General features: G+C 40.9%; 1 protein-coding gene across 9 annotated transcripts in view; it reads left to right on the top strand.

Annotated features, from left to right (window-relative positions):
- The window catches only part of ZMIZ1 (zinc finger MIZ-type containing 1), a 341,983-nt gene that overhangs the window by 283,220 nt on the left and 32,392 nt on the right, over window positions 1-26,371 (top strand). For all 9 annotated transcript variants that reach the window (XM_058840875.1, XM_058840879.1, XM_058840874.1 and 6 more), the window contains 4 exons: window positions 6,693-6,837; window positions 21,987-22,101; window positions 24,361-24,578; window positions 26,021-26,219. In XM_058840875.1, coding sequence (XP_058696858.1) covers window positions 6,693-6,837; window positions 21,987-22,101; window positions 24,361-24,578; window positions 26,021-26,219 — 677 coding nt within the window. The remainder of the gene's footprint in view (window positions 1-6,692; window positions 6,838-21,986; window positions 22,102-24,360; window positions 24,579-26,020; window positions 26,220-26,371) is intronic.

The raw sequence follows: 26,371 nt of genomic DNA, 5'->3' as shown, positions 1-26,371 counted from the left end.
CTTAGATATTAGGGGTAGAAATGTGTATCATTCCCTGCTCCACAATGTTGAACTCTAGCTGTCAACTTCGTGTTCCTGTTGTCATTAGCAGGGCAGTTCATGCCTCCCAGATGAGGATCTGAGCCAGCTGCCCCTTTGCTCTGTTGGGGAATTCAGTTCCATGCAGTTTGCTGTGCAGTTGCTGGGATGAGGGCTTTTTTAATCTGCTTGCCTTTGGAGGGGTTTCTTCTCACTACACTGGAGCAGGTTTGTGTTGGCACTTTTTAGATAAAATCAGTCCGTTTAATCCAATGTACTTGGGCTTCTAAGCTAACATCACTGATTTTTGCCTGATAGAGCAGTCACAATCCTCAGATGCTCCGAAAAAGCAGCCAGCTGGGGGGCAAGCCTCCCGGGATGAGGTGGCAGCAAACGCCTGGGAGTAAGCACTGGCTGTGCACCGTGGGCTGCTGTGTGCAAAGTGGGAATCTGCTGGCAGCTGGAGAGATAGGCCTGGGAGGAGGGATGGACTCCCTGGGAACTGCTTTCAGTCCATGTTGAACCATCAGACTGCTGAGAAATTAATACTTTTGCTTTGTAATTGGCTTTGTGTCTTCTCCTTTTGTACTGTCAGTGCTGAGGCAGACACCAAGCAGAAGCTCATGTAATGATGGGGTAGGGCTCATCTGTAGCAGGGTTGGGCTGTGGAACAGTACCTGCAGTACCTGCAGTACCTGCAGAGTGGGACAAACACAAATCTCTGCTAATGGATTGTTCCATCCCAGATTTGTGGCCTTGCTTTGCTGCCCTGTCCGACTGTCCGACAGGAGAGCCAGCCATTGCCAGGCTCTGCTGGAGTATGCGAGGAGGAGAGCTGCAGGAAAATCAATCCTTGAAATAGTTTGGCATGACTGGTTTCTCCCTCTCTCCATTTCCTAGCTCTTTAAAAGCAAAATGGCTTTTAAAACACAAGGAAAACACGTGATTTTCAGTTTCACAAAATTGCAAAGATTCCATCCTTTTAATGCAATTGACCTTATTTTTCTAATACTGTCAGCACATTGAGCTTTAGGTAGTTAACATTTTCAATGTATTTTTCCAAATGTGATATAGTCTCCATTTTTCTATGTAGAAAGAATAACTCTTCTAAATAATCAAGACAATAGTTATTTCCACTCCTCTCATTCTCTTCTCATTGTTGCTTCCCTCCCCACCAAATTACTTCACTGGATGTTTTATAAAAGCTGTATTTAGATTGCAGTTTGTAGAGGAGAGAGTAGAAAGCACTCAGTAGCTCTGTATTCTACTTATCTGGAATTCTCCACGTAAAGGAATACAAACTTGTTTCTAGAAGCAATATAAAATTAATGGATATGATTGGTAAAAAAATGATATATTTTCTTACTTATGCTGTAAATATCTTTTCAGCCAAATGCATTTCCTTCTGAGACACAAAACCAATCTAGCGAGATGGTGCTGAACAGATAGTTCTCCAAATGAAACTCCTCCTTTTTTCCTAATATTTTCATTGCAGCAAATAAGAAATACGGTTCTGCCAGTCTGCCTATTGAACTATCTACTGCAGCTTAACTGCAGCAAGGAAGCAGTAATCCTATTGTGCTCTTCCAGCAGTCTCCCGGGAAGCAGAAGGCATTGAAATTACTGAGCTGTTGTCCTATCCCCTCCTCACCTGTCTTTGTGGCTGTAAATATAGTGTCTGCCTGTAAATAACAGTTTGCTGCACCTTTAAGCACGTTCCCTAACAAGAGGCAGCGATTTACTGAGGTGATAAGCTGTAACTAATACTAGGGTATCATAATAGGTAAATAGATTAGCACTGTGCTTCTCTGTATTTTGCTTTCTAGGGAGCCGCGGGCTCAGGCGCTCGGAGGTGCTTACTGTGGCACTTTGCACGGTGCCGAGGACAGCCAGGCACTGCAGGATTGCAGCTCCCAGAGCCGGGGTGGGTGCAGCCAGAGGAATGCAGCAGGGCCTCCGTGGGGTGGCATTGACTGCACACCCTGGTCTCTTTACTCTTTCTGGTCCCTGGCCTAAAAAGGGTTGTAATGGGCTGTACCAATCTTCTGTGCTATGGCTGTAAAATTACATTTGAGCTGCATCATCAGCATCCATCATGTAATATTTGCAGGTATGCCAGCATCACTTGTTGTCAAGAAGTATTAAGTGGTGCGAGCAGCCTGGGCGTGATCTGTGGCTTCCCTCAGCTCAAGCTCCTCGATTTTCCTAATGGAAGGGCCCCAGCACTTACAAAGCAGTTGTGATGCTACTGCTGGGTGATGGGCACTCATGGCTATGAGGGATGGAAAGGTGCCACAGAGGGAGCAGTGGAGGCCTTTGTTCCTGCACTGCCTGGCAGGTTTTCGGCACAAAAGGGCCCTTACAGGAAAGGAACAGTACCAGGGGATGTGGCCGGTCCTAATACTTGTGTCGAAAATCTTGTGATATTTGGCATGTTCTTAAAGACTTGGCTCCTAGAGGCAGGGGATTAAATAACAATTGCTTCCTTTCTCTTTCAAGCAAGGCTTAGCTCTGTGGTTGCAGAGAAATGCTTAAAATGTGACTTGGGCTGACTGGGAAAAAATTAAAAATTGCCTTCCAGCCTTCTTTCCCTTCCTTGTCCCCAGGATCCCAATGTGAAAACGTTGCCATGTCTTATGATTTTTTTTTCAATGAAAGAATTTAAAACTATTGGGCGCATCCAGAAGGACATAAAACGTTGCCAGCTTTGGGTGTGTGGGTGTATTTATGAGTATTTTAAGGAGAGGTTGGTCACATTCTGTGCTGAGACACACTCTTGCCATGTCTGGTCCTCTTCAAAGAATAGAAAAACAAAAATGGGACTGGGTAGCAGCAAGCTGAATATCTCTGAACTGATTTTTTTCTCTTACTTCCTTTGGGAAACCCCTTGGGCTAGTTGTAATTGAAATTTCTCTTATTTTTAAATCTGTATTTCTGCGTTTCACAAATGTGAAAGCTGAGGCTGCTCATGTCTGCGCTGGTTTCTCAACGCAGTCGTCATTAGCAAATCAGTATTGATTTATTCCTGTGGAAATAGATCAGTGCTAAAAGTAAAACGCAATCCCATTAAGAATGATACAGGTTTTGCAGATGGAGAAAAGTAGGTCAAACATTGCACCAATCATCCCAGAGAGTGTCCCTTTAAGCCAAATAAATGTGTGAATACACTTAAACTGTCAGTATGTTATTTGATTGCCATTATTCTGCATCTTTTTGCATGAGCTAGCAGAGCCCTCTATGACTGAACAGGGGTTGAACAAAAACATCAATTTTAGTGCATTAACCAGGTTGTACTTTACACCTGGGTTGTGTACAGAGCTTCTTGGGGGGGTGAGGGGGTGCACATTCAAGGATTCTGTATTTCCTCTCATTGCAACAGTTGAACTCAACTTAAGCAGGAAAGGCACATGATTGTATGCAAGGGACATTGTAGCAATGCAGCAGAGGAACAGGATTTAAATCTGATCATTAAACTGCCGCAGCAAGGGGCTACGAGAGACGGTGTGGATGGTCCATCTGCAAAATCTGTGCTCCTGTTGTACAAGGAGGAGGGGCGGAGGGGGAGAAAAAGCAGCTGCTTGGCTGTGCTATGAGAGGGTGAGACTGACTGTTGGCACCATCTGTAGCTGTCCTTTGTGCTTGCTGCTTTATCTGTGCATTATAGTATGATACTGAAATTCTCGTGCTTTGAGTGTAAATGAGTTGAGATACGCCTAATACTGTCAGCATAAAAAGCAGTAACTAAGTACACTAAAGATGAATAGTGTAATCTGTAAATTCATTTTGAGTTTGTTTTATCTTGCTTGAATAGCCCAGGAAGTGATGTTCTCCAGAAGCCAGCTGTACCAGATGTGTGTTGGCAGGGTATATATTCATCTTACCGAGCAGAGAGCAGAGCAGTGGAGGTGGATGGGGCAGGAGAGATGGCAGGCTCTTCTGTGTTTTCCAGCAGAAGAGAGCAGAATTCTTTAGAGGGAGGATAGAGCAGGTCAGAGGGGAAGTGGTAACTCCTAAGGTGGCGACAAACAGCTTTGTTTTCATTCCATGCACAAGTACCAACACGGGGAAGAGAGTGATTATTATACATGGTACATGAGTTGAAATGTCCCGAGGGAGGAAAGGTTGAACCTCTCTGTAATGAGTGCTGTGATAGGGATGAGTAAATTTGCTAGGTTTTTTACCTGCAGTCTCTTAGTTTCTAAAAACATGAGTCCTCTCCAGATAACTTGCAGAATAAAACCATCCAGTTTATCTTGAGGACCTCTTTGTTCTCTGATGGTTTACATTTTCCCTTTCTAAATCTGCATACTGGATATTGGTAATAATAACAATTCATTACGATGTTTTCTTATCTTCACCTCACCAAAGCAATGCTCTCATTGGTATATTCTTTTTCCAGGAGTTACACTGCTTTTTTTTTTCCAAGCAGGTTTGGCTTTTGTTTGCAGATTCATGCCCCCAGATCCATTGGGTTGTTGCTTTTTATCTTACTTGTCAAATGCACATAGGTGTGCAGAGGGAGCAGCTCCTTTCTCCCATCACAGCCTCGTCTAAGATGGATGATTCCGTAGTAATTACACTCGGCTGTGAAAGTGCTCAGCATCCACTATTACTCATCCACTATTACTCTGTGATGGCTGCGTTAAGTGTTCGGCAGAACACTCTGTTCGTGTTTCCCGAGCTCAAGTGGCTGTGGCGCAAGGGAAGAAACCCTGTGCGGCAGGAATTTGTATCTCCAGGCGGCTGGAAAGGGGGAGGGGGGCCTTTGTCACTGGCACATTAGTAATGATATGCCAGGGATAAAAGGTGAGTATAATTTGATCAAATGCTTGTTGACAGATTCCTTGGCTAATAGAGAAGCAGCTTAGACTGACACTCGTTGCTGGAACATTTCACAGAGCTCGGGGGAATGCTTTTTGTAGGCTACATGTGAGGCTGACAATTTCTGAGTGACCATATTTAGTTACATAAAGAAACGGTGTCCCCAGCAGAGCTCGAAAATGCCTCCCTAAACACTGCTCTTTACCTTCTGCTTGATAAATGCAATAAAATTGCTACCTCTTCTTTGTCCAAATGTATGATTAATTCACAGCAATGGCCCAGGCTATAAGTATTTTTCTTGTGTGGCCATTTAACTTGAGAAAATCCAATTGTTTCTTGGAAAAAAACATACGGCTTTCTTATGGAAAACCATACTGGTGTGTGGTTTTGGTAAAGCAGGTTCCTTTTTCTCCCCCACAAATATGACTTTACAGTTAGTCTCTTTGGAATTTGTTCTGTGTTAACAGGACATGTGAATAACTACTGGGAAAAGAAGGTGGTGTACCCTGAAACGATAGTTAGCTACTGCTTATTATTATGCTATTTGGTGAAAGACAACCATTAGAAAGTTAAGACATGAAAACAGAAGCCTCAGTTTTAGAGAATTCTGCACTTGTCTCTTTTAAAGGAGCAGGCCTGAAATTACATCTCGAGCTCTTACTACTCTAAACCACCGTGGCAACTTGGGTTTTCAACTTGGGTTTTCAACTTGGGTTTTCAGTAGTCTTCTGGTTCTCACCCACCCATATAATGTGTTGATTTGTGTTCAGTATGCAACACCTCAGGAAGGCACTTAGTTAAAAATTAAACACGAAGCTTTTTTTTGTTCTGAGGGTTTTGTAAAGCATCCTTTAAAGAAGAAAAAAGCCCTAGCACTTCCACTTGAGAAATTGATTTCTTTCCACTGCAGGATTTTTCAATTAGTCTGCACTTTGTTCCAGTGAAACTCCTCACTGTGTCCTCATACCTGGCTGACTTTTTACCAGAGCCACTTCTGATGTTGGAATTAAATAGGCAGCTTTGAGGTTAGGGTGGATATTGCTGGAGGCTTCAGTGGGGTGTCTTGGCTGGGTGCACTCACAGGAGCCAGGTTTCACTTGCAGTCACTTTGAGTGTGGGTGCATAAGGGAGAGGCCACATTTTCAGGAATAATGACCCCCTTTCATGTCTTTAGAAGGAGTTGCAAGCTCTTCTTCCCTCTAAGAAATCTCTGCATCTTCATAGTTCATGAGTGTGATTTTCCTGTAAGCACAGTATTACCCTCATTGACTACAAGATTAGGCACATAATGGAAATACACATTTAGGGGTTGTGCTGGGTCAGATATAGATTTAAGTGCCTAACTTTGTATCCATACATCATTCTCCTGTTTATCTATTCAAGACTGGTAGCTCATAGCAGTTTTGGAAATTAATTCAGGCACATGGGTTTCTCTGCAATTAATCTTTTAAAAAAACCAGCTGAACAGAAAAAAGACCCCTTTTCTTTGCTCCCCTTTGTAAATGATGTCTTCTCTATGTTCTTATGTTTCTGTTTGTGTGAAATGGATTATTCTGCTTCTTACTTGTAACAGCTATCCCATGTCCTTTTGCTTCATCCATTCTTCATCTCTGCTGCTCAGACAAGTTCTGCTGGGCCATGCAGAATATTTGTAACTTGGGTAAAAATGTTCTGATGATAGTGTAGGGCAATTAAAAAGACACAGTTTAATAGGATAATAGTGTGAGTGGTGGTTCATGGACGAGCTGGTGTTTGTCTGTTTGGCTCAACTCCTGTTGCAGTGGCTTGCACCTGCACTGGGCTGTGCTGGTTCCCCAGATGTGTGCTCACTGTCATTTCTTCTGTTTGCACAGCACTGCTTTCATCGTGGTGTGAGGAGCTGGGACGGCTCTTGCTGCTTCGCCACCAGAAAAGCCGGCAGAACGATCCTCCCGGGAAGCTCCCCATGCAACCCCCCATGAACTCTATGAGCTCCATGAAACCCACCCTCTCTCACAGGTGAGTCTGGGCCCAGCCCACAGCACTGCAGTCTGGACAGCGTGTTGTGTGACAGATCTGTTACTTGAAATGTTTGTTACCACTGATGGGGGAGCGACACTGCCCCATGCACTGCTCAGCACTATGGCCAGCTGGGTATCTGTAATTACAGCAAGCACTAAATAAACTCAGATTTTCTCCTTGCTATTGCCCCGTGCATAGTGAAGTGACACTTCCGTCTTCAAATCTGTGCTCAGATCAAGTGGGCTTGCTTTCAAGCTTCAAGTTATGCCCTAGAGATAAACTTGTATATCATGTCTCTCATCAGACACTTGCCTGATGTTTACTTAAATACAACTGGCTTTTCTTGGCGTTGAAAAGATTTCACTGATGTTCCTTGTTTTAACCATCATTAGAATGAAATTGTACTGTGGGTGTAGCCATAGATCAGAGGATGTCCCGTACAGTCTTGTGTCAGGTGAGGATCACACAGCACTTGTGTTAGAGAAAACATGAACATTAAAGGACACTATAAGAAAATGATGGTGATTTGATTACCAAATTATGTAGAGGAGCACTGTTTGTATTTCTTGTCTGCACAACCTAGGTCAAAGCAAAAGCTGGAGATAAGTGTAGACAGGATTGAGTATTCATTCCATGATTTATGTTTCTGAGAATTTTTTTCCAAGGCTTTCTTTACCTCAGCATCACAATAAAGAAATAACAAATAGTATAAATTTGTTATAATGCAGAGTTTTTATGTTAGTAAAGGACTGTGAGAGTGTAATGAGTCTAAATTCCTTGTGCCTAATTTCCATGATAGCCTAGCTAACTTGAACTTTTGTGTCAGAATGGAGCTTAGTGATATCTTTGTACCAGTGCATTTGCATATGCATATTTGTCTGAAAACAACTTTTGGGGCTTGGGTTGGATATTTTTTCATTATTTTTGTTGCATTTAAGGGAAAACCATGCAATCATTATGCCTTTTTTATTTTAGCACTTGAGAATAAATAAAGTCCTTTTTTTGAAGTATAATTAGTATATCATCACTGCTTTTCAGAGTACCTGGATTTCCTCTTTTTTAGTTGTTTATGACATGACTGATTGTAAACACTTAACAAAAAAGCCCACAGAAAACTTAATGTTTTAAAATAATTTTACACTTGGGAGAAGTTTTACAGAAGACAAAGTGGAATTAGTGGCCAGTCTGCAGAGAATGTGCTGCAGTGTATGTGCTCTCTTAGGTGTAGTTTTGTAGTTTTTAGATGCCTGATTCTCATTTGACCTTTTAGCCTCTGTTCCTCTAGAGTCTATAAAGTAAGACTGTCTCACAGGGGCTGTGTGCTACATTACTAGATAATAGATAAGATAAGCACAACTCACTTATTTTGTGGCAATTTTCCACTGAAACTGTCACATGTCAAAAAATAAATACTTTCTTCTACTAAACCTAAATACCAACATTTCTGGCAGTACTGGGTCACCCAACATTCTGCCTGTAGTAGAGCATCCTGCCCAGTATTAGGCAGATCCTGCATATTTCTCTCAAGTATTGCCTTTGAAATGCTCTACTGGGGAAGACACTGGGAGTAATTTCTAAATTACTGCTCCTTACCTGTGAGATGCCCCTCTAGAAACAGAACTTCTATGGCATAAATTCTTATATACAATAGCTGCAGCAGCTGATTTGGGATTTTGAATACTGGCATCGTTGCTTTGGTGTATGCTGTTGTCTGTAATTTAACCATAGCTGCTCAAAATCTCTCAGGTGGTACATTAGAATGAGACCTGCTGTGGCTCTCCAACTTCTTTTTCCATCTGGAATTGTTTATTTTCATGCATGTTTTATAATCAGTCTATAAGACAGTAGTGAAGTATGGGGTGAAGAATTGAGTTTTCTATTTGTTTTAATTAAACAAAAGATGAAAAGCCATTGAGTACAGTATTAACTACAACAAGTGATGAAGCTGTTGATGAAGCACCATTTGTATTTGCATTAGATTACATTTGGGTCAAAAGCTTAGTATTAAAGTTCACAGTATCTTATCTCTAATCCACAAGACTTTTCTGTTAATTCAAGAAAAAAAAAAAAAGTATGCGTTGTATTTCCTGAAACAATTGATATAGCCAGCTACTTCAAGTTTTGTAAATGAACTAGATACTAAATTAGAACAACCAAGAGCATATTCAAGAACTTTAGTTAACAAAGGCAATGTAGATATATGTGAGTGGATTATCAATAGACACACAATTAAATCTTTCCCTGTCATCAGGCCATCTTGAGTACCCCACACAGGGCTTTTTCTGCTGTTCCTTTTACTAGCAACAAAATTACCCAGAACTCTAGTCAGGGACTAGAATCCTGGTCTAGCTGGCACTACAGAAACACAGCTGTTTAGTCTCAAAGTTGAAACAGGACTCAGCTGTTTAAAATAAATTGTGACTCAATAATGTATCACAAGAATCTAAATCTAAGGATTCATATTTAATGAACTATGGGCACTTACACTAGAAGTAGTTCAGGTCTGGCCTGTTTTTAAGGACAATCTTTGATTTTTAAAAGTTAATTGAGCTATGAGAGAAAACTGAAGTAGACTGATCAAGGAGGGCTTTCATAGTGTTACTGTTGGTTAAATGCACTTACAGAGAGCAGAATATAAGCCATATGTGCACACATGCAACAAATGCTTTCAGAGTAGGGGCAGTGTTGTGCTAATTTCTTTCTAAATTTAGTTTTTCATTAACAGAATGATCAAGTGTTGCATATAGAAAAAAATCAGCTAAATACCTGCTCTCTAATGTAGGGCAGTTGGTTGGATTGCAAACTCCTGTGTTTTGTGAACAGAATGAGCACTATGTTGTCAAAAAGAACTTCCAAATCTTAGGGTGTTTTTAAGTCTTTGCAGTCTACTAGTCAGCTCAAACTTGAATGTGAGGTTTTTTTTATTTATTTTTGCCTTAGACCTTTTTATTGATTCATATGAGTAAACTTTTTTCCTGTATTAAGGACCAGTGTAGTACCTATCCACCTCCTTAATCCTGTATAACGTCTAATTAAAGTCCTACTTAATGGATTTATGGGAGACTTAAGGAGAGCTGTTAGTCTTCAGGCTAGCCCTTCTGCACAGGAGTGAAATGTCTAGCTTGCAGGGCATAATGTAATTATTTGTGTTGTAGTTTTCCAATCTGACAAACTGTCTGTAATAACAGATACTACTCAAGGTGGCTGATTTTTGAATTAATTTAAGGTCTTTGGCAAGTGCTGGTATGCAAGTACAAATTATTGTCATTATACACCTTCCAATGCTTTGCTGAAGTTCCTACTTAACACTTTATTGTATTAAGTGGTGGACCTGTACACCTGTATCAAATTGAATTTTCGTTGAAATGGGTACAGTTCAAATCAATCCCAGGAGGAATTGCACCCTAGTTCATTTTCATGTCAGTCTGACTCAGGCAAACTCTGGGGGGGGCTTCTCATTTCTTGCACAGCTTGTAATAACACTTACGTGTCAACAAAACCACCTAGAAATAGACAGCTGTTTAGTGTGTTGTCATGAGCATCTGTAGGGTTCTTACTGTCTTCACTCTTGCTCCAAATTTTGGTCTTTTGTATTAATTGCCAGGTGCTCACAATTAGTGACAGAAAAGTGGTAATGCCTCTATAGGGCAGTCATGATTGATGAGAAATACAAAGATAATGTTATTTTTATCACAAATTACTTAATGCCAAAGGTTTAGAGTCAATTAAACAGTAGATGAAATGAGGCATTAATTCAATCTTACAGTATTTGTGTTATTTGTTACCATTAATGTTTTATGTTCAGGCAATCATAAATACCTTTTAGTGGTTAGACTTGCTTTAAAAGAGTGTTTGTTTTTAATGCTTCTTTTGTCCTTTTTTTCTTCCAATTTAAACTTGACTAAGAGCTGAACTTTCAAACAGTCATAGGAGCTCTTGGAAAAGAATGGTAATTCTGTCTAAATGTTTACTGGGTGGTGAGGACTGGCTCTTTCATTGTTGACAATCAGGAGTGAACTGGTTATAACATACTAGTACAAACAGTTCTGAAAGGGTACAGTACAGAAGTTCTGTAAAAGCTGCTGCCTTTTCAATTTTGCATCATAGGCTGTTTTGGCCAATAGTGATAGTCACTTTAAAAATGTCTGGATGAGGTGAGGTGCAGCATGCTTTTATGAAAACAAGCACATTGTGCATGTTTTATACATCAGTTTGAAGCAGGGGATTGCTCCATTATGTCATGGCTCTGACATGCAGGGACAATCTTTGCAAAAGAATTCATAACTCTTGAGGTAAAAGATAAAATTGTTTCAAAGCCTTTTCATCTTTCTGGTTGTGGAGCTGTGAAATAAATATAATTAGGGACTGAACAGATGGTAAATCCTAATATAAAAGAATATACCCAGTAAAGAAACCTGTATTACTTCTGATTCTGCAAGAGTAGCTTCGCTGTTTTTTCTGGTTTCCTTTCTGTCAAGAAATGTTAAAATTTACTATCAGGAGAGAATAAGGGAAGAGTTCAGAATCAAGAAGTGTTTCTGCAGAAGTGCCACTTCTTAAAGAAAAAGAAAAAATGGAAAATTTATTCAGAACAGTTTGCTTATACACTAAGCATTGCAAAGACAAAACTAATTACTAATTGCTCCAGAGTGTTGTCCCAAGAGTTGTTTGTCCATCTTGTCCTCCAAGTGAAACTACCGATACTAGTTTTATCACATACACTTACAGGAAGGAGGTGGAAGAAAACCTTGAGCCTGTTGAAGCTAAAAGCAAATGAGTACCTTCTCCTTGAGAACTGATGAGTGTAACCATTAGCTGTTAATAATTAAATATGAAATGTTTTCATGTGAAAAATCTGCATTTCATTTTAGAAAAGTTTGCTGTCAGTTCTTGTGGTAACAGGAAACAATAATGGGCAACTTGTTTTCAAATATATATTCTTTACATGTTTGGTAAAAGGTATAGGATAAGGAGGAGTTTTTTCTTGTGTGTACAGCACCTTGCACAGATGTGAAAACAGTTCTTCTATGTTGATTGATGAGTCAAAGTGAGTGCTGTTGTAATAAAATTAATATGTAGCCAGGACTACAATAATTTTGTGGGGTGTTTTTTTCTGGTAAGTATGTTTAAGTAGCTATATACTGTATTTTTCCTGTAGAGATTGTAGTCTTACAGTTTTAGTTTGTGATTATTTTTTTTTTTTAATTTAAAAGTATTGGCTGATATTTTTATAAGTAAACACTAGGCAAATATTATTTAAGGTATGTCTGCTGACTGAGGCAAAATCTGATCTTCTCAGGCTTTGTACTATCTATGTTAGTTCTTAAAATATGGCAACAGCTTTGAATAGACAGGTATCATTTTCGTGTTTGGGCCATATTGAAGAGCTAATACCAGAGAATGCCTGGTCGATTGTGATTTGTGTTTAGCGATTATCACAGGGGCATCACGGCTCTTTGCATGAGGTCTGCTCTCAAAAGCAAGTGATATATGCTGAGTCTACATGATTTTTCCTCTTTGAGCACATTGGGAAGGTACCTTCTGTCACTTCTCAATGAAACCAACTGATTTCTGGTGGTAATGGGGTTAAAAATCATTTAACTATTGGCAGCACCCCTGGTTTTTAACCATTTTGACTGTCAGCATGTGGTGACACTGGAAGCTGTACTTTGCCTAGCCCTTTGTTGCAAAACTCATTAAAATCATTGGGATTCTTTTAACTGGGTTGAACACCTTTGGATAGGGAGCATCAGAACTAAGTCAGTGCCCTTGGACCAGCGCAGCATCAGGTCCCCCCGTGGGGTTTAGCAGTCCTTTCCAGGCACAGAAGGGCTGGGGGAGGGCCAGCCCCTGGTTCAGCACAGGGTGAGTTCAGTGTGAGTAGCTGTTCTCTGGGTACCCACGCTGTGAGCATCGCGCTCCAGCCTGCCTGCCAGGAGGTGACATGGCTTCTAAGCAGGGAGGGAGCTTACAGTCTGGCACGTAAAAATTCCTGACATAAATTCCGGCAAATACCTTCTCTTTTTAAACGATTTTTGGATCTTTTTGGATAATTTGGCAGCGGGATCACAGATGTATATTTTGTCTAAGTCTTGATATTTTTCTTTGTGCCTTTTCTTTAACGTGTATCTGTTATTCATTCACTTACATGAAAATGTCACCCTCCACAGGATTTCTCTGTAAATAGATTACAAAAGGAGTGAATTCCCGGTGCTCAATTTTGTCAATTGTTGTATTCCTGCTACTCCCATACGCCTGGATTCTCAAGTCTCTCAGAATCGCAGTGAGAAGAAAAGGAAATAGTCATTACTATTTGCAGTGGTGGAGGGCTTTTCTAATGGTTTCCCTAAAAAAAAAAAAAAAAAAAAAAAAAAAAAGGGTTAGCAATTCGAGCTAAGACACTCCTGGCTGGTTTTCGCTAGAAATGACAACAAAGCCTGCTCGACAGACAGAGCGCATCAGCAACCTGGGCAGATGGGTCGCTGACATTAATTAGACACTGGCAGTGCCTTTAGCAGGATTCGGTGGTTTCTTCCCATGAAAGGGCTGTTCCGGGGATAAGGAGCAGCGCACCAGCCGGGGCACCGTCTTGAATGTCCTCGTCTCCACCAAGCTGGGAATGCGGGGAAGGTACCACAGCCTGTTCGTGCTCTCAGCTCCCACTTAACGCGTCAGGGGAGATGCGATGTGACGGTTTGTTTGCCCGTGTCCCTGTGTCACCGACAGCATTTCCAAACTCCTCTGACAGCCAGGCAGAGCGCGGGGACGGCTCGGGGAGACGTTTCTCAGACCTGCCCCTCCGCCGTCCCTCCCCGGCCAGGTCACTTGCCCGGGCTGCCCTGCCCTGCCCTGCCCTGCCGTGCCCGGCCGCTCGGTCCCCGCCCGCCCCGCTGCGGGCGCTGCCCCCGGCCCGCCGCCCCCGGCCCGCCGCCCCCGGCCCGGCCGCTGCCCTCAGGGGCTCGGCAGGGCTGTCCCTGCTCCCCGGGCAGCCCCGGAGCCCCCAGCCCGGATCGCTTCCCGTAAGTTGCGGCGGTGCTGTGCTGCCCCCTCCTCCCTCTCTCCCTCCCTTCCCGCCGTGCCTCTCGAAGAAAGCGGTTTTTTTTTCTGTTGTCGGGGAGCGTAAATCAGCTTCATCTAAAATCTCGGAAGTGCAAGTCCATCACATCTTCCTCCGAGCCGCCTGCTACACCTTGCGTGAGTCAGACTGCAGAGCTCCCGGTGCCCTTCTCGCTGTGCGGGGCTGCTCGTGTTTCCCCCTGTCTCAGAGGCAAAAGCAGAAGTGGAATCTGCTCACGCTCTCAGCGGTTCCTTCCCCGGTTGTTGTAGCAGTCGCTGACCTCCAGGCACTATGAATAAACAGCAAAGCTGGGAACAAAAGGAGTCTTCTGGCTGCCATTATCTCACATTAACATAGCAGACGCGCTGCGGTGTGAACAATGCGAGTCTCATTCGCCGATAATCAGCGAGTACCCAGGCATTTGGATTACCAAGGCAACAGGCAATGGTAGAATACTGGGTGGGTGTGTTTTTTATTGTAAAGGAGCAGTCGGATATGGAAACCCAGGTATATTGATAAAGCAGAGCAGAAGGAATGCCTGGTGGCGGGGGGGACTGAGGGCTCGGGGTTGCATTCCGACACACGTGAGATAAATAAGACATGGATGAAGCAGATCTGTGCTGTGAGATGCAATAAAGATTAAACTGCATTTGTCAAGCTGAAAACGCTCATAAGATAATTTCAGCATTTTGAAAAAGGTAACAGGTGGCATGTTAATAGCAGGGCTGTTACCGGTGGATTTTGTAACTGTAATCTGGGCTGTAGTAATGCATTGCATGGTCTACTTGTGTGACAATAGAACTGGGTGTGATGGTTTAATCTTTTTTCCTTTTATCAGATGGATGCTGTAGTTCCCATGTCAGACAATGTAACCCCTTCTGCTTCTTAGAGGCAGGAGTGGGTCTCAGTAGCATTTTTGTTTCTTACCTGCATAGCTGTGATCATTTATTCCACACGAACAGAAATAAGTTGCATTATCTCTGTATCTTTGCGTGTGCACACACATGTGCGTGGACATATATGAAATCTGTAGTCAAGCAGGACTGTGTGTGCATGCAGGGGAGGTGTGGGTTTTTGCAGGTTCAAAAACTTATGAATTAATCTAATTATTTGGCCTAATGCATTTTTCTAATTTCAGGAGTTAAAATCAGATGCAGTAACTCTTGCTGAGCAGCATGAGACTTGCAGGCATGGCTCTAAGTGATGACACTGAGTGTAGAGTAAGGCGCCAGGAAGCACAGCCGCGAGCGTGTCACACACAGCCTGATCTGTAGCAACCCAATGTGAAATGGAAGGCAGCATTCCCACCTTGTGCAGTCATAAATCATGCAGGCCTCACAGGCCTTGTCACAAATACAAAGAAAAAGTTAAGGGCTTTCAGTTTCCAGAGGTACTTTGTATCACCTGCTGAATTGTCAGCTCGATTTTGCTCTCTCAGTCTTCATGCAAACTCCTGTATTGTGCATATGTGTGTGGCTGCATGAATGGTTATTATAAATGTGTGTGTGGCTATTTAAAAGAACAGAGGCAGGGTGTGATAGCCACCTGCTAGCAGCAGGTGCCATCCAAACCACTGAGCTGATAAATGGCTTGTTGCCTTCACCTTTTGACTGCTTCACCTGTATCTGCTCACCTAGAAGGGGTTCAGAGTGCTCTGTGTTCTCATGTGGTTTGCCAGAAAACAACCTCCTTCTTTTTACAGTGAATTACAAAATTTCTAACTGCTTTTGGTCTTTCTTTTCATGGTACAGGCAACATCCAATACTGAAACAACATCTGAGGTAATTCTGTCTTGGTAGGCAAGGACTAGGTATGGATCTGCTGTGCATTTGGAGTTGGGAGAATCAAAACTTTCCAGAGGGTTAGAGAAGATGTTCATCTAGTTGGAAAGAGTGGAGGGAGTCAACAGGCTTGAGAAATCATGATGGGATATACTTTGGAACTGTGAATTTTCTTTGTAAAATCTGGATGTTGTAGTCATGTCTTTAAGAATAGAGGGAAATAAAATCTTGTAGAATTCTTCCAAATTGGTTTTTTTTCATTTTAACATTACATAGAAACACCCTGGGATTTGGATAGGATTGTGTTTTAGGTGTTTGCTTAGTGAAATGCAGGATGGTGCCTTAAATTATGCCAATACAATTTAAACATCTTCAAATAATAATGCAAAATAGAGGAACGTATTTGAGGAAGGTGTGAATCACATAGATGGCATCAATCAAAAGCTAATTCTTGCTAGGCATTCAAAGTCATTTATTAATATACAAACTGACTATACCACCCTCTTGCTTTCCTAATCTTGAATGCATAAAGTTTAGGGTACCTGCACACAACATCAGCTCTTAGTTTGGTTCTGCACATCATGTGTGATGTACAGAGGTATTTTGTCTTTGTTTCCTTCACAATATGTCATCGTATATTCTTGCTGAGTGTAAGTGGTCTTCATGTTCTTTCCACGTTGGTATCTCCTGGTTCTGCCATGTTCCTCTGTGTGAACAACAAATTGTATAGAGTGGTTTACAGAGCCTACGGAAAACACAGAAGGTCAGGGGATAGCTTGGTTAAATTTTGTGGTTTGTTTTTTTTAATAGTAATGTGTTTATAGTAACTGTCACCTAGACTATAAACTAATGTTAGGTGTTGAAGTTGAAACGTTGTCAATCACTGTAGGTGTATGAAGACGGTGCATGTCTCTCACGTGGGGAGGTGCTGGTTCTGTTTCTTTGAAAAAGAATCTCAATGAAAAATGACAAGTCAGTTATTTCCTTCTAAATGTCTAGTGGTTTTCGCAAAGAAAATAAAAGCAGATCTCCAAAATGGTTTTGATTGGCAGTAAGCAAAAACAAATTTTTTCTTTCAGTTGTCATGGTGGGGTTTTCTAGAATTAGTACTCAAGGCTGGGGACATTTTCAATGGAACTTTGACCAAAAGGAAAGAAAAAATCCATTTGATGCGTAATTTTTGAATAGGTTGTCAGGGATTGATAGCTTATTGAGTCATTAGGTTTGCATGGTGCAGTGCAAATACTGAATTTGAACTGCCTTTTTAATATGAAATACTAAAATGCTCCAGAAAGGACTTAAGCTGCTTTTTTTCCCCATTCTTTTTCCCACTTTCTGGTGTTAGGTTCACGGTGGTCAAGAAGGCTTTCAAACTGAATCCATATTAATAAATGTTAATTACGTGTATATAAATATGATGTCTGTATAAATACTATGTGTATAAATACGACTGGTGTTCTTTTAAGAAATCCAAGTAAAACAAAAACTAAACCTGAATGCAAGAAGCTGAACTGCCTAACTTGTGAGACAACCCAGAGATGAAACTCATATCTTGGTGCTTCAATTACCTGAGGCGTTCTTGCCTGTTCAGACTGTGGGATTTGTGCTATTTTTTCACTGCAAATGCATCAGGTTGTAGTGGGGAAAGAAAGGAGCAAGGAACCTTGTTTGGAAATTGTTATGGTTTCGTTTGTATTAAAGTAGTGTCACCTAGAGGCTCCAACCAAGAATACAGGCAAGGGGTGCTGAGCACCCCGAGCACACATCTGCCCAGAGGCAGAGCAAGGTGCAGACACAGAGAGGTGCCATCAGTCAGAACCAGATGAACAGCCCCCAGTTTTGGGTTGTATTTTGCCTGCTCTGATTTTTGGCCATGTGTTATTGCAAAGACATGTTTGCCTCGTGTCATTCTCTGACACCTTACACCTTGTCATGAGATGCTCTCCTCTCAAGGTGTCCATGGGTGACAAAAGAAGATGTGGGAGAAATGACAGTCAGTGTTCCAGTGGCAATTACCTACTCATCTTGGTGTCAACTGAGAAAGTTAGCACAGGGTTGGTAGATTTAATGGTTTGTGTGAATTCATATGTAATATGTGTGTCATATTACACATATTATATATTACATACTCTTCAGAGATATTAAAGACCTCTGCAAAACTGCAAAGCTGGCTTGAGGGTAAGCAGCAGAAGGTAACCATTGAAGGCCCAGTTATGGGAAACTTGATTGTCAGTGGCTGGACTGAAAAGGCTTTTTTGGAAAGTCAGCATCTGGTGCAGTAATTGGTAGATTTACAGTGTTTAAAACAGAGGTAGATGCTTTATGAAGGTAGCATTTTAGACACCTGGCTGGCCCTCTCAACAAGTGATGTGGAAAATCACCAGGAATGTGTAATTCTGTTTTCACCCTCCTCCACAATATGTAAAGTGCCAATGCTCCAGGGATGCATGCTTCACTAAACCATCTGAGTCTTTCCTTCCTCCAGGAATGAAGACATGTAAACAGAGTGTCAGATACATATACAATTGCTTTAGTGACAACATAAACATTGCCGAAAATAATGCCACAAATCATGTATAAACTACAGTGATTCACTTGTATTAATTTATTCTACAAAGGTCACTTGTTATTAAGCGATTTTTATTAGAATTAACTATCAGTCTCTGTCTCACATGAAGTCTGTAACTTTTCCTAGAGACTGGATATCTGTCTAGTACTGGGATTAAGAGAAGCTTTTTAGACCTATCTACCAATGTACCTCTTCAACATGAGTGTTGTATTACTGGTAGGTTCAGTACATTTGTCAGTAGCTAAGAAATCCTTCCTCATTGCTTGATTGCAGTTTTGCTACATCACAGTAGCAAAATTACTTTGAGAGGTGATTTCCCTCCATCTCTTGGTCTTTGCTCTGTGTCTTCCTCTGCTGTTTGGCCTCTAATGCTGACCAGTAGTATGTATAGGTTCATTAGCACTATTGTAAATTTAGTCAATACTCTTTTAGTGGGCTCCAGCTGAGCCCAAACTGACTCACTGCCCTCCAGGGTGCAGTGAGAGACTTAATTACCCTTGTACAGTTCAACAGGAACAATGTCATGGGCAGCATTTCGCTTTGGCTGAAGAGGTTGAAGCTTCTTTCTTTATTGGCTGCCATTTTCAAGTTTAAAGAAAAGGATTTCAGGATAATTCACAGCTCTGTATAATAACAGGGGAAAACCACTGCTCTTTGCAAATGAGAATTGGATTGGTCACGTTTCATTACGGTACTTACATGGATTTTCCTTTGATGGTGGGAATATTCCTTTGGGTAGTTTTAAGGACAGAAATGGAAGCTGAAAGAGTGAAGTGGAGGGACAAGTAGTCCTCTAATTGAGTGGCACAAGTTTCAGCATCTCCTACTACTTGAAACCAAGCAAGTCTTCATGTGATGGAGAAAGGGTGGATATTGTATCCAGTATGGCAAAAGTCGTACTCAGACATGCATGTAATTGGTAATTGGTGATGGGCCAGAGTAAATGCTGGGGAATGCAAACCATGAGATTGCCTTGCATTTCTCATGGGGTCATTTTCTCATGGTAACTAAGGTGAGACTTGAGGGATGAGGTTTAGGACAGTAAGTGGATATTAGGCTATTTAAGTTCATATTCTGTGATGCACATCTATCACTATTTCAGTGTTGCCATAATTTCTGTTATTAATAATGTTTGAGATTTAACAATAGGTCCTGGGTTGGATAATGTGGTAGTCACATGGTTCAATGTGCACAATGAATATTTCTAAACAAATCTGTACCTGGTCTCTTTTTCTGGCTTTTTTGTGTGGTGCTGAAGGCTTTATTATTTGTGAGCAATATGGTTTCTTGAGGTGTCACCCATTTTAATTTTAATACAGTAAAAATTGAGTGATTTACTCGGTATTTATAATTAGGATGAAGTGATCATACAGTCTTTGAGAATCCAGTGTAGCCTTCCACTGAACAAATTGTCTGACTCTACCACTGAAAACTATGGAAGAATGATATATGAAATCCCTTCTGCATCCTGTAAAGGAGAGAAATGGGTAAGAGAAGCATGCTTAGTAGGCAAAGAAAGTGAAGAAATAATTATAACTTCTTAACAGCAGGCTGAAGCATTGCTTGCTCAAAGTTGGAGTGTGTTTACAAACTGTACGGCATATTTGCATTAGAAGAATCTTTAGTGACATTGTGGTTTGATTCCTGCCTGTCATTACCCTTCTTATTTACTCATACACTTGCAAAATATTTGCCTTGCTCCTCAGGTTTTATTACCTGTCCACAGCACATCAGTGGGGAATACAGAGGAATGTCTGCAGTGAGTCCTTTCACTGCTTATGTCATGGAGAGAGCTTCTTTGTAGTCACTGAAGTACATGAACACTCATATGTGCCATAAATATCCAAACAAATCATAGAGCAGACATCATCAGAAACAGTCAGAGAAGGAAGTAAAGTAGGAGGCATCATTCAGAGCAGGATAAAAGAGGAAATCTTAATAGCAGTCACAAATTCTGGGTTAGTCATCATTTGTCTCCATGCTGGTGGAGGGACTTGCATTGCGTCACTTGCAAATATTAGTCACTGAAGCCATTGTCTGAGCCTCTGAGTGAGAGGGGCAAGATTCTATGAGAAAACATTTTAAAGAAACATTGGCTAGCAGGACTTAGTGATTTCAAGGTATTCAGTATGCCCTGATTCACACACTGGTTTATATGGATGCTGTCAATGTAAACATGATGTGTCAGGCTTCTTACAGAGACCTAGCATTTTCCATTAATTTTCTCTAATTATTTATAAGGGGAAATTATTCTTTTCCCTGATTTAAATTTTTGTGTGATTTTATTGCTTGATTGAATATAGGTATTTTGAAGCAAATAGGTCAGTTCAAATTTACAGTTATGTTGCTGGTGTGCTAGCAGAGCATTGTGCAATTTGTTTGAAATTTCCTAGTTGTTTGTGAAATGTATTCACTGCTTCATTTACACAGTTGCTGCTGCTGTTATTGCATTATTTGTTACTTGGGACAGAGGCAGTTTTTATCACACATGTGCACTCTCTGTGCAGAGCAATTCCTGTTCTTAAATAATTCACACTTGGCATTACAAACAGGCTAAAGAATGAATACAGAGGTAGTCCTTGATTTTGGCTCACAGCACAAAAGGAAGGAGTGGTCCAAGCCTGGAGCACTGTCTGGGGTCACGGGACAGTGAGCAGGCTCTGAAGTGTGTTGATAGAGTGCATGTAGAGCCTGTATAGATTCTTTAGGCAAGCTAGCCCTGGATGGAATTTTGGTGATAGCTGGTAGTCAAGACAAAAATGCAGTTCTTGATACAAAATACAAATCAATGGTGTTTGAAAATGAAGGAGGCAATGTGTGTCTGTTAAATGGCATTTCTATATATCTAGATGAGGAAAGATCACCTGAGTGTATGTGTATATATATATATGCAAACTGAAATCTAATTTACAAGTTAATAGTACAAGAATGAACAAATTTCAAGTGGAATGTATTTTATGGTCATAGGATTGGTAGTTACTTTCACTGGATTTAAGATATTTCTTTAATTATACTAAGTATGTACCTATCCTGGGCTCATTCTGAAACCACTGTCTGCTTTTGTATAAAAAGAACTGTAAGAAATGTTGCTGGTATATGTGGACAAAGCTAATGGAAAAACCCAATCCTCTCATCCACATATTTATCTGAAAGATGTGTTGTATATCTGCAGTTGATTTTCTAGAATGCTGATTAGCTAATACTGTTTTTGGCATGCAGCTTATCCATCGTGTGGGAGAACACTATCTGAATTTCAATTTACTTTTCAAAATGATGTTGAACTGCTATTGCTTTAAAGGCTTTTCTGGCCATTTGGGGACCCACTGCAGACAGCAGAGCTGCAGTCTGGTCTCAAAATCTAATTGAATTGATATAAGGCAGCTGAAGCCATGATTGTTGAAGAGTTTGAGATGAATTGCAAAAAAAATACGTGCTTCTGAGTAACTTAGTGTCCTTGTTTGAAACTCTGCCCCTGAGTTTACTTGGACTTTCACTGCTAACAGACCTTTTTATGGTAAAAGCCCTGTGCTTCAATATAGTTAAGGAATTCATTTGTTCTGTGTGGTTTGATATGATCACATTGCTATTAAAGAAACTTCATGCCTCTGAGAATACTAAGCTAATAGTGGAGGAGTGGAGAGCTAAGGTAATGTCAGACGTTAATTCCTTTGTCACCACCAGCAATTTGCCACAGTTTAAACTTCCAAAATCTCACCCTCCTGAATATTTGTTTTTGCAGTGATGGGTCTTTCCCTTACGATTCTGTTCCCTGGCAACAAAATACCAACCAGCCTCCAGGCTCTTTATCAGTGGTCACCACAGTATGGGGTGTGACTAACACCTCTCAAAGCCAGGTAAGCTTCATTTTTATGCTTCCTTCCCTCTAGATAATGCATTTCTCCTAATGTTTGTAAAATGGAAGGTATTTTGGAAAATCCTCTTGGGATCAGTAATAGTGTCTGTCTTCTTTGTTATATATGATGCATTATTTTCCCAGTCATGTCCACTTTGATGGCATTGAACAAGAGGTGTCTGAGAGCTTGAGTCAGTCCTTTGGCTGCATGCAAATGTCAGGCTTGGATTTACCTCATATTTTGCACTGTGTGGTTTCAATGCTGAAAGCATGGGTTTGGGGTAATTCCAAACCTCTTGGGAATTCAGCTTGAATGTGAAGAGTTCTATCAAAAATTTTAGCTAGAATCACCAAGGATAGTTGTTGATTTTACCTGGGGTTGTGTTGTACTTGTGGGCTGGTGAAGTTCAGTACCAAGTCTAGCCCCACAGTGAGTTGCTAACTAGCAATTTTAGGCTGTGTTCTTTCCAGCCTCTCCTGTTAGTGCTGTCTAACTTTGCAAGAATATTTCAGTATGCATTGGAGCAGAAACATGGGCTCTTGGCTCCCAGGTGAGAACCGTATTTCCTGGATTTTCATTTGGTTCTTTCCGCTCTTAACTCTCTTTTTCTTCTCTGTTGTATATTGAATTACACTATACAAAAAGAAGCATCTTTTATGAAGAAATTACCAATTATTTGTGATAATAAGTGTACATGCCCAGGGATGTGGCACAAATTAAGCTTGCAGACAGTCTGGCCTTTGCTTACACCATAGATGAAGAGCTCAAAATACATCACCATCTTTAACGAGTGCAAATAGTACATAAATCTAACCTGTCTTTTTTGCTTCTTTCAAACCAAGCAGTGTTAAATCCCATACAAAATTTTCTGAGGATTCTTTTGTTATTATTTTAATTTTGGTTATAAAATTGAAAATGAAATTGTAGTGGAATGAGCCATTTGAAAAAGAAATTATTCAGAGGCCATGTCATATAGATACTCAGATGGCAGTTATATAAGCACTGGTCATGGCAAAATCTTTCTTCAATAAAACAAGAAGAGGAAACAGTTACAGGATCTATAACATGTTTTATTATTGTTGATTTCTTTAACACCTTAGAAGAAAAGGTATCCCATTTGGGAGAGAAACACCTGAGTAAACATGCTGGTATATATATTGGCCAGAAAATGAAAACACAGGTTATTATACACTTAAAAAGGCAAAAAGAAGGATAAAAAAATACTTTGAGTTTTGTTCAATCATAAGAGTACTGTAATGTTACTTGAACTATTCTTGGTACTACAAAGGAATGTGCAATAGAAGGAAAAAATTTCTTGTATGAAGAGAAAAAATGCTTCTTCAGAGTCATTGCAAGGGAGCAGTGAAACTCTGGAACACAGAGCTTGGTTATAGCTATTCAGAGCAGATTTAATATGAATGTCAGGATTTCCTGTAAGTCCTTGTGCTCTTCGAGGAAAAGGAATGAGCTGGGCTCACCCATTCCTTTTCTCGAATGCCTGGAGCTGTTGAATTAGTCTTCTGCAAAAATCATGACCACTGAGTTTCTTCCCAAGTAGGAGACTTTCTGGGAACTCTTATGCAGGTGATCCATGAACAGCCACACTTATATCTCCATGGAAATCATAGCAATTTGGGAAAAAAAAATCCTTTAAACAAGTAAGACAAGCCCTTTTGTACAGAGAACAGAGGACTCTTTTATAAGAAGCAATAAAAACAATCAATAGACTACTGTACACTATTTAGAGAGTCAAGAATAGGTTAAACTACTGAAATATGCTCTTTCACAGTTTTTCTATCTGTAGTACCCTTTGCATTGTGCCAGTGGGACTACTTCTAAGTTACTTCAAAGTCCTGCATCAAACCAACCAACCAACCAACTAAACAAACAAAAAAGGTCTCACCCTCTCACACACCCTGCCCCCCAAAAAGCTATGCTCTTTCTTATAGTCAAATGAATGATCACGGCATGGTTGTAGCATGTCTTTCTCATAAACTTTTTTAATAAGAAGTTTTTTATAAACTTTTTTTGATTTTTTTTTTTAATTTGGGTTCCTTCTAGTTGAAAATCTCCTTTTTGTTTGGAAATGGCAAAAAGAGAAATTACCAGGAATGTGCACCTAGACATCAATGAGGTCTATGTTCATTAGAGTTCAGAGTACAGGTGGTTATGTTTTGATTTAACAACTGCAGCAAATCAACTTAATTTGCTTGAAATATTTGAAGGTACAGCCCCTTACTCCTATGTTTCTTCTTGCAGGTGCTGGGAAATCCAATGGCAAATGCTAACAACCCTATGAACCCAGCAGGAAATCCCATGGCTTCTGGGATGACAACCAGCAACCCTGGAATCAATTCCCCTCAGTTTGCTGGACAGCAGCAACAATTTTCAGCCAAGGCAGGCTCCACTCAGCCATACATACAGCAGGGCATGTATGGGCGACCCAATTATCCTGGAAGTGGAGGTTTTGGTGGCAGGTAAGATTTATTTCTCTGAGGTGGAAAATGGATGTAAATACTTGATGAAGCTTGTTTTAGTGACCTAGCAGAAGTGTCATGGACTCCTTTTAATTATATATAGTCTCAGTAGCTGTTTTTTGCTGGTTAACTGAAGCACATACTGCTTTTACAGCTCTGGAAATCAGCTACCCAAACTGCAAAGAAATTCATCACAGTGAATGGAAATGGCTTAGGTCAATCAATTAGCTCTAATAAACTCCCAAAATAAAGTTTTAATTAAGAGAGATTGTTAAACAGACCACAGGCTTAGGAATGATTAACATTTAATAAGGCCAGGATGTGAAAGGTATTGATGGTATAATTTCTATGTGCATATGGAGGAGTAAGCTTGAGTATTGGGCAAACTAGTTTCCTATGCAACAGAATATGCACAGCATATAGAATATTCCACAGCAGGAATTTGAAAAGTATTGGGAGTGAAGATGTTTGTTAAAAAGATGGTCACGTGTATTTATTTTGGGGAAATAAATGCTGCATTAGTCATATAATCCAAACTAATAGCCTGGCATTAGTTACATGATGACTTTCTGGTCTATACTCTGTAAACAGGGATGGTGAGGACACTTAACTGAACCCACTATTTACAGTACCAGTGCAAAGGCTGCTGAAGAGACTGCTGCTGTTAGCATAGGCAGTCTAGTGTGAAGAATATAAGCTTTGGACTCAGACAGAGAGAGTTTATCTCTTCCTTCATCTCTGCCACTGATCTACTGACTGACCTTGACCAAGCCAAAAAGTTTCTTCAGCTTTGTATTAACTTCTCTAAAATGGGCACAGTATATTGGCCCATATTTATAAAGATATTTGATAACTTGAAGTGGTAAAGGTGTGGCTTGGCTTAGGTTGATTTATCTTAGGATCAATAGAAGAAATGGAAGGAACTGCAGAACACACTCTGGGATCCAGTGGAGTCAATTGCATTGGGTCTCTCCTGGCCTTTCTGCTACAGTTCAGGGAGGAAAGCTTTTCTGATATCTTGAGCACTTGCCATAATTCACCACTGAGGCAGATTAATGTGCTGTCTTGGAGGAAGTTCACTGCTCCTGCTCCTGTGAATTTGCCCCTACATTGCTGAGGAACAGAGCATTTACTTTCAGGAGTTCAGTTCTACATTGCAGGAGGCTACAGTGCTGCAAAGAAGTTCACTGCCTCCAAAATGACTGCTGGCAATGCCTTGCAATCCCAGTTGCAGCCCTGTGACTGTTGTACCTGGGCAGCAGGTGTAACCTGTAGATGCAACCTGTATCTTCTGTACACACCTAATTACCTGGCCTTCTGGCTTTCATTAGTCATTGAGACGTGCTTTTGGAACAGTTCCAGGTGAGGATCACACCAACATTCAAAACAAAATCCACCAGGCACATCTTAATTCTCTCCTCCTTTCTCTTCTTCCCTGTTAGTTACCCTGGAGGCCCAAATACCCCTGCAGGAATGGGGATTCCCCCCCACACGAGGCCACCAGCTGATTTCACCCAGCCAGCTGCAGCTGCCGCCGCTGCTGCAGTTGCAGCTGCAGCTGCTACAGCAACAGCTACAGCTACAGCCACTGTGGCAGCCCTTCAGGAAACACAGAATAAAGACATGAACCAGTATGGACCGGTAAGAAAGTAATCCTTATGTCTTCATACCTGCCTGAGCTGGACCATTACAGGGAATTGGCTGTCCTTCTCACTGTTGTGTTTGCTGAGGTGCCTACTGGTTTGGGTTTTTTTTGGTTTTGGGGGTTTTTTTTGGTGCACGAGCATGGGTAG

The sequence above is a fragment of the Poecile atricapillus genome, chromosome 6 (genome assembly GCF_030490865.1).
Source record: "Poecile atricapillus isolate bPoeAtr1 chromosome 6, bPoeAtr1.hap1, whole genome shotgun sequence".
NCBI lineage: Eukaryota > Metazoa > Chordata > Aves > Passeriformes > Paridae > Poecile > Poecile atricapillus.
Note: the sequence above shows the minus strand (reverse complement) of the source record. Positions and strands in the feature narration are given on the sequence as shown.